This window comes from Asterias amurensis, chromosome 13 (assembly GCF_032118995.1).
Source record: "Asterias amurensis chromosome 13, ASM3211899v1".
Lineage (NCBI taxonomy): Eukaryota > Metazoa > Echinodermata > Asteroidea > Forcipulatida > Asteriidae > Asterias > Asterias amurensis.
Genome location: NC_092660.1, coordinates 16,249,335 through 16,261,876, shown reverse-complemented (window position 1 = coordinate 16,261,876; position 12,542 = coordinate 16,249,335). Strand labels below are relative to the sequence as shown.

At 37.4% G+C, this 12,542-nt stretch overlaps 1 protein-coding gene across 1 annotated transcript in view; it reads right to left on the bottom strand.

Annotated features, from left to right (window-relative positions):
* The window catches only part of LOC139946296 (protein sidekick-2-like), a 24,457-nt gene extending 11,915 nt beyond the window's left edge, over positions 1-12,542 (bottom strand). Inside the window, exons 1-11 of the mRNA XM_071943920.1 lie at positions 12,335-12,542; positions 8,136-8,390; positions 7,049-7,183; positions 6,472-6,630; positions 5,820-5,951; positions 5,592-5,726; positions 5,309-5,365; positions 4,334-4,630; positions 3,579-3,884; positions 1,879-1,990; positions 224-396 (exon numbers count right to left, since the gene is read on the bottom strand). Coding sequence (XP_071800021.1) covers positions 224-396; positions 1,879-1,990; positions 3,579-3,884; positions 4,334-4,630; positions 5,309-5,365; positions 5,592-5,726; positions 5,820-5,951; positions 6,472-6,630; positions 7,049-7,183; positions 8,136-8,390; positions 12,335-12,431 — 1,858 coding nt within the window. The 5' untranslated portion in view covers positions 12,432-12,542. The remainder of the gene's footprint in view (positions 1-223; positions 397-1,878; positions 1,991-3,578; positions 3,885-4,333; positions 4,631-5,308; positions 5,366-5,591; positions 5,727-5,819; positions 5,952-6,471; positions 6,631-7,048; positions 7,184-8,135; positions 8,391-12,334) is intronic.

Here is a 12,542-nt window from a genome sequence, read left to right as displayed (position 1 = left end):
CACCAAGTGAGAGCACTGGTCTTTGACAATCACAAATAGTGTCCATTAATTTCCCCAAGTATCCCTAAAAAAATTATTTGTTTAATAACAAGCATTAGTTTTGTCTCTTTTCACGGTGCAGAGATGGTATCGTCGTGACAACTATTCGTTAAATGCGAGTCATGTTTTTGGGGGCAAGTATTTACAGCATGACCCTTGCTTTTATTTGTATTATTATTATTACCTTGTTTGTTTGTTTCTTGCCAAGTCTCATTTGACCATGGACCTTTTCCAATGCTATTCCAAGCTCTCACTTGAAATATATATGAAGTACATGGTGTCAGGGAAGTAATCCTGATAAGTTTATTCGCTGTTGCGATAGGCTGGATGAAGTCTTTTTCATGTTCTGTTCGATACCTGTATTCGTACTCCGTTATATTACTTCCACCTTTACTTCCACAAGGAAGCTCACAGGCGACCTCGATGTAATCTGTAGATGTTGAGTTTACAATTACAATTGGTGCTTTTGGTCCTGTAAAAAAAAAAATACAGTAATTAGGAAACAATTCCTTTACACAATGGAGTTGTATACATACTTCAGTCTTCATGGGATTAATAAGAACAGCACAGTTGAAGAAGCAAAACATAACTCTCCTGGATATATCACACCAAATCTTAATACTAACTTGATGGTTTTGTTGTTATGGTACCAGTGATGAATGCACTTCCAACTTGATTTCTGGATGTAATATTCACCATGTATGTTGAGTATGCTTCAAGTCTGTCGATGGTGATTGAAGTGGACGTTGTATACAATGTGTCAATACGTATATTGACCATTTGACACTGCTCTATGTGTATGAGGTCATAGGTCACCATGTAGTCAATGGCTGGACAAGGACTTTGCTTGTCGGTAACAAAAGCAAGCCACGATAGCGACAGTTGAGTATCAGTGATGTCTAAGATGGTTACGTTTGTTACAGGATTGGGAACTTTAAGAAGAAACAGATACAAGAAAGAAAAAAACTACAATTACCATCCCGACATTTCCATGCTAGTAAAACTTGTTTGTTTATCATTATTCATTAGTTGATTACGGACTTGAGTCACAGATGTAAATTGTAGAACTTTGTTAACTGCTCAACACAAATTTTGTATAATTCTAGCCGGAACTTGAATATAAAATGTTTGACGCCTCGTCCTCGTGTGTTGTCAGGTACCTTAATTATTCCCAAGCTTGCAAAACACAAGGTGATCTATAGTTACTTGTTCCTGAACATTACTTCTGACTTTTAGCACATTGAAAAAGAGGACAACGCAAGCCATTGTATCAGCGTGTTTCAATATGTAGCTATGGTTAATTGGCACCTGAAACCAAATTAATAACACAAACATATTACCATTTCTACGATTTGAATTCCCCTAAGTAATGATTCTTACAATTTTGTTGGTGGCATTGGGTGAATGGCAGACCTTGAGAAGTAAAAACTTGTCAAAACACTAGCATCACATTGCGGTAATTATGACACCACTTCACTACTTTGAACAACTAATACACAAACTTGATTGTAATGAATTTGCACAATAATGTAGACCCTCTCGCGCAAAACGAAACAACAGGTTGTTTGTTATAATATCATTTTCATAAAAAAATAAATAATAATTTGGACTGCGTGAATGCTTCAATAATATGGCTATCATGACGTTGAATATAATAATGAATTACTTTTTATTGCTGTACTTTGCCTAATCTTATTTGACCATGGTCCTTTTCCAATGCTGGTCGAGGCTCTCACTTGAATGATATATACAGTGCATGGCGTCAGGGAAGTCATACTTATAAGTTCATTCACTGCTGTGTTAGAGCCGATGAAGTTGGTATCATCTTCTTTTCGATACCTGTACTCATACTCTGTTATATGTCCACCTGTTTTTCCACAGGGAAGCTCCCAGGCAAACTCGATGTAATCTTTAGATGTTGAAGCGACAGTTACAGTTGGTGCTTCTGGTCCTGTTTAGGAAAGCCACATTAAACAAAATATATAATTATTAAGAAAACACCTTCACAAATGGAGTTGTTTACAAATGTGTACAGTCTCCATAGGTCTACGAGGCTCACACAGTGGAAGAAAAGGCAAACTTTTATACTAACTTGATTGTTCTGTTGTCGCGGTACCGCTGACGGCTGTACTATATCCAACTTGATTTCTGGATATAATATTCACCATGTATGTTGAGTATGCTTCAAGTCTGTCGATAGTGATTGAAGTGGACGTTGTATTCAATGTGTCAATACGTCTATTGACCATCAGACACTGCTCAAGGTTAATAAGATCATAGGTCACCATGTATCCATTGGCAGGGCAATGATTTGTGTTTCTTGCCTGCCAAGACACATTCAGATTACCATGGCCGTCTGGTTTGATATCCAATAACTTAATTGTCCGAGGGGCTGTACAAAAATAAATCACAACAATATTGCATAATTAAAAAAACAAAAAAACATAGTAAGTAAGCATGACTTCCAAAGATTAAGACAGATTTGACAAAGGTTTTGAAACCATCCCGAAAAGGTTTAACCCAGAACATGTGCATATGACTGAAAAAGAAGGCTATATTTTTGATGATTTGAGTTCTCTTTAAAAGCAGTGGACACTATTGGTAATTGCTCAAAATAATTATCCAAAAAACTTACTTGGTAACAAGCAATGGGGAGAGGTTAGAAGTATTGTAGTTTTAGAGAAAGGAGTAATTTTCCACGAATTTGATTTCGAGACCTCAGATTTAGAAGTTGAGGTCTCCAAATCAAGCATCAGAAAGCACACAACTTCGTGTGACAAGGGTGATTTTTTCTTTCATTATTGGCTCGCAACTTCGACAACCAATTGAGCCCAAGTTTTCACAGCTTTGTTATTTTAAGCATATATTGAGATACACCAAGTGAGAGCACTGGTCTTTGACAATCACAAATAGTGTCCATTAATTTCCCCAAGTATCCCTAAAAAAATTATTTGTTTAATAACAAGCATTAGTTTTGTCTCTTTTCACGGTGCAGAGATGGTATCGTCGTGACAACTATTCGTTAAATGCGAGTCATGTTTTTGGGGGCAAGTATTTACAGCATGACCCTTGCTTTTATTTGTATTATTATTATTACCTTGTTTGTTTGTTTCTTGCCAAGTCTCATTTGACCATGGACCTTCTCCAATGCTATTCCAAGCTCTCACTTGAAATATATATGAAGTACATGGTGTCAGGGAAGTAATCCTGATAAGTTTATTCGCTGTTGCGATATGCTGGATGAAGTCTTTTTCATGTTCTGTTCGATACCTGTATTCGTACTCCGTTATATTACTTCCACCTTTACTTCCACAAGGAAGCTCACAGGCGACCTCGATGTAATCTGTAGATGTTGAGTTTACAATTACAATTGGTGCTTTTGGTCCTGTAAAAAAAAAAATACAGTAATTAGGAAACAATTCCTTTACACAATGGAGTTGTATACAGACTTCAGTCTTCATGGGATTAATAAGAACAGCACAGTTGAAGAAGCAAAACATAACTCTCCTGGATATATCACACCAAATCTTAATACTAACTTGATGGTTTTGTTGTTATGGTACCAGTGATGAATGCACTTCCAACTTGATTTCTGGATGTAATATTCACCATGTATGTTGAGTATGCTTCAAGTCTGTCGATGGTGATTGAAGTGGACGTTGTATACAATGTGTCAATACGTCTATTGACCATTTGACACTGCTCTATGTGTATGAGGTCATAGGTCACCATGTAGTCAATGGCTGGACAAGGACTTTGCTTGTCGGTAACAAAAGCAAGCCACGATAGCGACAGTTGAGTATCAGTGATGTCTAAGATGGTTACGTTTGTTACAGGATTGGGAACTTTAAGAAGAAACAGATACAAGAAAGAAAAAACTACAATTACCATCCCGACATTTCCATGCTAGTAAAACTTGTTTGTTTATCATTATTCATTAGTTGATTACGGACTTGAGTCACAGATGTAAATTGTAGAACTTTGTTAACTGCTCAACACAAATTTTGTATAATTCTAGCCGGAACTTGAATATAAAATGTTTGACGCCTCGTCCTCGTGTGTTGTCAGGTACCTTAATTATTCCCAAGCTTGCAAAACACAAGGTGATCTATAGTTACTTGTTCCTGAACATTACTTCTGACTTTTAGCACATTGAAAAAGAGGACAACGCAAGCCATTGTATCAGCGTGTTTCAATATGTAGCTATGGTTAATTGGCACCTGAAACCAAATTAATAACACAAACATATTACTTTAACATTATGTAGAATTTGCTTCTTTTAATTACAATTTACCGTTTGATTTAGTTGTTAAGTAAGGTACCATACTGTAATTTCCGATGCCTTTACTCGTTTGTGCAGCTACTTCGAGTTGATATCTTGTGCAATGATTCAAGTTGAGGTTGACAGAAATACCCTCGATTTCAACAGGTTCCACTTCACTCCCACGTCCATCAAGGACCTTATATACGTAGTTCACAATACTGAAACCTTTTGCTGGGCAAATTACCGGTTCCCAAGATAATGTGTGAGTGAATGAATCATTAGCAGAATAAGAAGACACGCTGAAACGTTTCGGTTCCATATCGGGATCTGAAATGGAGACCAACGACGCATTGTCACTGCTCAATGAGCAAAAAGGAGCGAGATAGTAGCTAATAAAACAGAATGAACAGAATTAAAGGAACGCGTTGCCTTGGATTGGTCGAGTTGGTCTTTAAAAGGCGTTTTCAACCGTTTGTTATGATTTTAAAAGTAGAATGATAATGATCCACACAAGTATCACTCGAAATTGCGTGGTTTTCCTTTTACCTCGTCGACTAGCACGGTCGGCCATTTTTTTCTTCGCATAAATGGCCGACCGTTTTAGTTCGCGACGTATAATCAAAACCGTGCCATTTTGTTGATCATTATATTCTAGTTTTAAAACATCTTTCTAATCATACACATTTCATAACAAACGTTTTCAAACGCTTTTTATAGACCAACTCGTCCGATCCAAGGCAACGTGTTCCTTTAAAGCATGGGTACAAAAACTCACACGGACATTCTCGGAAAGGCACATGAACAACGCCTACCATATTAGTTTTGGGAAATAACATACCTTACCACTTTCACTTATAAGAATTTAATTTGCAATTTGAATATCTATTTATTTTAGTTAATTTTGAGCAAAATACGATTGTCTTATTGAACCACTAAGTTGAAGAGTTTATTTGTAGTGAGAAAGCAGCATTGCTTATACTGGCAAATGAGATGAAAGCAACCTACCTAATGCTGTGCATGTTGTATTGCACGATCGTTTATTGTCAAAGTGAAGACATTGCTCTGTTGAAAAAAAAAAAACAGGAACGTAGAACAGCTTGAAGGAAAGTATGTGTTTGGTAATCACTTAAACAAATAATGACGATACAAAACTTTGTCATAAACCTAGCCACAGCTTTCGATAGTGAAAATTATTGTTCACATTAATGTGGTTTAATGCAAACAGATTTGTATGCCAGAAATGAGAATCGAAGAATTGTTGTATTGTGAAAAGGCCTTATGTCTTTACCTTGACAGTTATTTCCTATGTATCCCGTTGCACAGTCTCCATGACATTCACCTGTTGTTCCATTGCACACAATCCCGTCGGCACAGTTACAAGTTTTTGTACAGTTTTTACCGAATTTGCCAGCAGTACATTGTACTGCAAAAACAGCAAGAGAGATGTGGTGGATATTAACATAACATATCAAATTTGGTACTTCTTAAATTACAACTTGAAAGCTGTAGTACTTACCTTGACAGTTAACTCCTTTGTATCCCGCTGCACAATCTCCATTACACCGACCCGTTGTTCCATCACATGACGCCCCTTCGGCACAGTGACATATCTGGGCACAGTTGGCACCGTATGTTCCATCATTACAATCTGAACCAGTTAAGAAAGAACCAGAGAGAAAGCGCTAAAACACTGAACATTTGACTCACTAAGTCTTGGAATAAATAAGTAATAGTGCTATGATACGCCCGAGCACTATTTTATAAATCTAATCACTTTTTTGTCAATGAGTCTGCTGCACTGCTGCATTGGCTATCATGATACATCAACTATTTTATGAAAAGTAGTGTACACAGGACGAACTTTTTGTTGCCTATCGGGGATGCTCAACATTAAGTCGGTCTTGTTGTATATCAATGATAAAGTGTAAGTAAGTATTTGTTTACCATTATCTCATTTAAAGGTGAAATCCTCATTACACCTGCCTCAACAGGTAATAGACGCGCAACACGGGAAAGAGAAGGGTGTACTCAGCAGCGTGTATTTTTGTTTCATGGAAAGTCTTAGCAATTCAAAACATTGGTGTTTTTAGCCCAAGAACACCTTTAGTTTAGCCACGGCACATTCTTTGAAGATACTTACTGACTGTATGAGTTAAAAGGAAGTGTACCTGTATTGCACTCAAGTCCCTGGTACCCAGCGGCACAGCTACAACCGTATGGATCTGGTAAACAGAACAGCATTCCTCTGCAGGTAGAATCAGTTGATGGCAATCCAACAGCATTGCAGCGAAGGCTCCCTTTTTGGCCAAAGGTGTTTGGTCTTTTTACTAAGTATAGTTCACATGAAATCAACTTCAATTATAAATACTGGTCGTATTACATTTATATGCACATGCTTGTATATTTGTTTGACACGAGCAGCACACGGTGTTCATTACGTCGAATCATTGTCACTCAAGAAATATCGGGTCAAATCCAATATCGAAAAAGCAACATTGATATTCGCTGTGCAGTCCTAGTTGAATGGAAATGTCCAATACCAAGTTAACTTTACTGTCATTGAAAAAGAAATACTTCACTGGCTCATCAGTAACATATAGCTGGCTACGTTACGGTTGTGTCAAGATCTTTAGTTTATGATATGCTTCTGCAATTACACTCGATAGTAAACTGACTTTGTGTTGTGTTTTGGGTTTGTTTCAAATCATCCGCTGTACAATATCGTCCTTTTTTTTAAATACTTACTTCTTCCACAACGTTGACCACCAAATCCAGGTGGACAAATGCATTCACCACCAACGTCATCACAAACACCACCATTAAGACATCTCGGACACGTTGTGCTACAGTCTGGTGGACTATATTTATTTTTCGGGCATCCTGTCACAGAAAAAAAAACATATCTGACAATACTTTTTGTATTTAGCATTGTTCAACATATTTAATGTCTCAAAAAAAAAAACCCGCTTCCCTTTGAAAAATAAAGTAGTTTCACTTTGAATTTCATGGGACTTGTTTGACAGCGGGCCACATCAATTGCATAGCGCTTGGTTTTGGTCTGTTTGAGAGGGAAATAATTGCAAACACTCTTGTATGAACGTGAAGCAATGTTTAATCGAGATGATCCGGTTCAGATATAGTCACGGCAACTCGACGTGAGATCTAGACAATTGTATATAAAACCTAAACAGATCATTGCCATTTGATTGGATGAATGTCTGTACGTGATAGAAAGCATATGTACAATTGCACGCTAGGTCATACACAGTACAATTTTCGTACGTGCATTTTTCTTCCTTTCACCGTTCATTTTCCATACGATTGTTTTCCATTGCACGCTCGCCCGTCATCATTAACTTTGAGAAAGCATTCTTGTACAGAACATTACGTTATGGTTTGGTGTGTTTTCAAACAAATTGACAATTGTCAAGTTTATTTTTGTATGTGTTTTTTATTCGTGCAATAGTATGAAAATAAACTTAACACAAAAAACCCTGGCGAAAGCTACCCATAAAGAGGATGATTGATGTTTGTTAACACCAGGTTGGCAATTTTGGCCACATCACCACTCTTGCCTTGACCAAAAGTTGTGCAAAAACATCGACAGTGCATGTAAAAGTGCAAAACAGTGATCTTAACATCTTAATTTGAAATGGGACTTCCAAGGTGAGCCATATCCCCAGTGGTATGGCTTGTAGTTTTGTTTTAAGTTATGATGGTGGACGACCCCATAAATTGAATACCTTTAATCATTCATTGGGTGAGTAAACTAAACAGAGAAGCTAAAACCTACAACGAATTGCCCAATAGACAAGAAAATCGTTCGGATTACCTCTAACGACTAGTCTCATTAGCGCTTGGTTTCCTTGACCACGTTGATGCAGAAAGTGACACTCATAAATACCGTTGTCATTTGAACTGGCATTGGTTATGTCGAACTGCAGAGTGCCTGTTTTTATCACCTCGCCGCCATTTTTTCTCCATTTTATGTTAGAAATCTTATCGTCCTGTGTTTTTCGTGTAACTGTCAGACTGACATCGTCATGGAGGCTTACGGTACGGGTAACGAATGTGGGTGAAAGAGTTGCTGTGGAGGTAAAAAAATACTCTAAGTGGCATGAAGCTGTATCACCTATAAATTTTAAAGTAACCTGGAAGTTGTATTTTTTTTAAATAAAGCCTTTGTCACTAAAATGTGTGTGTTTTATGAGAGGAATGTGAATAAACAGTTAACTAAAGGTTTAAAGTAATCGTTTTGATTGTATTTACAAATTTACGAGTAGGCCCCGACCCGAGAGGGCGCTGTTCGTGTCGTAATTCAATTTGTAGTCAGGCCCCCGTACATTACGTCTGGGAACATGGCACATCAAACCAAATTTAGACACGATTTTACACACATACGTACATTGAAACTTGAACATGTTGAACGCCTAGTGGTTTTTACAAAAGCTATTGCTGCTATTTTTATTTAACTATGCGACTTTTTTGCACGTGTGTTTATCTACGCATCGAGGGGAGGGGGGGGGTCTATGTTTGATCGAGGCAAAGTCTTCCTTTTCCTACGTCACAAAAGGGGTAGGCGGAGTCAACCCCCAAGTACTTAATTAATGTTTTTAACATATAAATCGTGACAAACAATTACTCCAAAAATTGTTTTATTGTTGATAAACATATACTGTTTCCAGGTGCCTTTAATAAAAACCATGAATGTAATAACAACTATAAATGTAATAAACCCATCAACCATAAAATGCAATAAAAGTCAACCCTAAATGTAATAACCCAATCAACCATAAATGTAATAAACACCGTTACTCAAGTGAAACGGGTGAGACATAGCCCAACATAAAAACAATAATGTTCATCAACTTTCACCTTGAGTCCAACACACACGGAAGAATGAGAATAGGATCACACTGGATGCACTAAGTTAAAAAAAACTTACAGTTGATACAAAACAAAACAAAATGGTGACTGACGAAGCGTATATAAACGCACAGAAAATATGCTCTGACACCCTCCCATAAAAGGCACTTCCGACACAGAGATCTTGTAATATCATTTTAAAATAATTAGAAGTGGTCCAGGCATGGTTAAATACCTTATGCCCGTTGGCCATCGATTACATACACTTTTTTGCTCCCCAGCCTCCTTTTGGCCGCCGCCGGAAATACTTTCAACTTCCCGCACACAAGTTTACACAACAATAATTGGCCGAAGACTGTTTGAGCAAACCTGTGGCTTGGCAATAATTTACTCTGTTTTTGCCCCCCCCCCCCCCACCTCCCAAGTCATACAACAGACTGTTGCGTAAGAACTAATGCCTTGCACTCCTCATACATATAACATGCCGGCATTACATTTTACGTAATAATTACTATCACAGATATGACATCTCACACGTTATGAGAAAGTACAAAATCTTACTTAGAATGTTTCTAGGCATACCGTTTATACGGGAAACTTCATGGAAGATGTATGCTGTTCCTCACCACATTCCCCCCCCCCCCCCCCACCACCACTCATCCAACGCCCTTCCCTCTCTCCAGTCCAAATTTTCGTTTAAAACACAAACAAGCCTCCAATAGTTTCAGAATAGCCTGTCCCATAAAATTGCTCTTCATTTTACCATGATTGCGCCTTAACTATTACAGATTACTGAAATACTGTGAGTATGTACCGGCTTTACTTTTTCTGTTTGTCTTAAGGCCTTTACATACACTAACAAAGTTGTTTGATGCACCCATGTCCTGGGACAATATCAATCCGAACTGTCTTCGTGGCTACACTGTCTTCTCTATTCACAACATTTCTCTGCAGGCTACATGTACGATTTCACTCTTCTTTTCCAAACAGTTTTTTTTCTTCTCATTGTAATGCTTTCGTTTTTGTTTTGTTTTTGAACCCGCGGAAATTTAGGCTATTTTAATGATTATTGAATATTTTTGTTTTGTAATGGCTTTTATTACATTTATGGTTGATTTTAAATTACATTTATGGTTGATTGGGTTATTACATTTATGGTTGATTTTTATTACCTTTATGGTTGATGGGTTATTACATTTATGGTTGACTTTTATTACATTTATGGTTGATATTACATGTATGGTTGTTATTACGTTTGTGGTTTTTATTACATTTTTTTTTTCCCTGGAGGGGGAAACTTATTCAAGTTTCTTCAATGTACAAAGCTACACAAACTACTGGTAAAACCAACAACTTATAGAACGATACTAAGAGAGAAATGGCAAATTGCAAAAACACGAAGATTGATGATTATGCAAGGCATTTAGTTGGTACATAGCAATACAAAAGGCTCCCATTTGGTATTGAACTTATCTAAGTTGTTATTCTTAACAAAGATCATTAATTTTTTTCCATTACAAACTAGTGATTTATTTCCTTTTTGAACAAACGAGGGCTTTCTGTCATTCATCTTCATCCGATAAATATGAAAACGGCAAAGAATGAGAATCAAATTAAGAGCAGACCATTTTCTATTAAGGACTCCAAACAGCTTGGTCGTGTTGTCAAAAATAATATCAATGTTCAGTGAATTAGTCAACCAGTGTTTTATCTGACGCCAAAAATACAGAGACACCTTGCAATTACAAAAGAAGTGGACTAGTGTCTCTTCTTCCATTTTACAAAAAGTACACAGATTAGAATTCTTCCGACCAATTTTAGAAAGCAAGGAATTTACACCCATAATTCCCTATGCACCAATCTAAACTGGAACCAACGTATAAATTAAACTTGGTGTCACATGTGCAGTTAAAGGGTAAACCACAAAAAACGTGCCATTTACGAATCGGAAAATTCACACCAATTTTTTCTTCCCATTTAACAATAAACTTGTGCACAACTTTTCTTGCTGGAAGTGAAAACACTGTACAGACGGGTGGAGCCCTTTATGCCCATCAACAAAGTCTCAAAATTAAATGGTAAAAAAGGGCGAGCAGTTTCTGAGGTTTCTCCATTCAGTACATTACGGAGGGAATGTTTGATTGCATTGACCACACCCCCGTACTTTATAAAAATTGTTCTGACCCTGAATTTCCTTTGGAATGCCACAAGAGAAAGAGCCACACCTTGCGAGTCAAAAATTTTCACACACGAAGTTAACACCCTTTTTGGCCCAGTGTTTATAGTTAATGTGTTTGTTACCGATCATAATATTCTGATTATGCCATAACACATTTTTCAAAGCGTCAATTTGACTGGCAGGTACATGACATTTAACAAAGCTGCACCAAGCATTAAGAACATCAATCAAAAAAATGGTTTTGATTTGCGGTCCCTTTTAAATAGATCAGCAATGCCTGGTGGCCTCCCTCGAGTGCTAAAGGATCATGAATGTTCGAAATCTTCAAAAGAGTGACCCAACCCAAGTTATCTGAATTTAGAAATCTGCGGATCCAGGTGACCTTAAAGGCTTTTATATACGAATGCATGTCAATCATTTTAACTCCTCTATGACTATAGCCTTGAATCATCTGGTTCCTAGACACACGGTCAATCCCTCTCCATATAAAGTAATAGAACATACAGTCTAATTCTTTGATAACATTGCTAGGCGGGTTGGGAGAGTTAAAATAAGAAAAGTAAGCTTAGACAAAAGGAGCGACTTCGTTACAGTAACTCTCCCCAGCACCGTAAGGTTACGTTTAGACCACTGCTCAATTAAACACGGTCAATCCCTCTCCATATAAAGTAATAGAACATACAATCTAATTCTTTGATAACATTGCTAGGCGGGTTGGGAGAGTTAAAATAAGAAAAGTAAGCTTAGACAAAAGGAGCGACTTTGTTACAGTAACTCTCCCCAGCACCGTAAGGTTACGTTTAGACCACTGCTCAATTAAACTTTTAATAGCAGAAATGACCTTGGTGTAGTTCAGATTCACCATACTTGCAAAATTAGTGTTAAAGTCTATACTAAGGGCTCTGAAAGAGTTTTCAGCCAAAACCCAGTTAACCTTGATGTGCTCACAATTTATATGTGATAACGGTTTGATATAGCTCACTCACCTGCGGCTTTCATCTGTATCGTTGACACTGAGTTCAGGTCATACGTCCAATTGAAGGCACCGGCACTTTGTTTCTTGATACGGGAAATGTTGAACATTGCTCTCCTTATGGTGCTTGGCAAACCTTTTGATAACTTAAGAGAATCATTCGTCCAGTCAGACACGTCGCTACCGACACCCGTCTTTAAGGATCGAGAAAAAACAAGCTC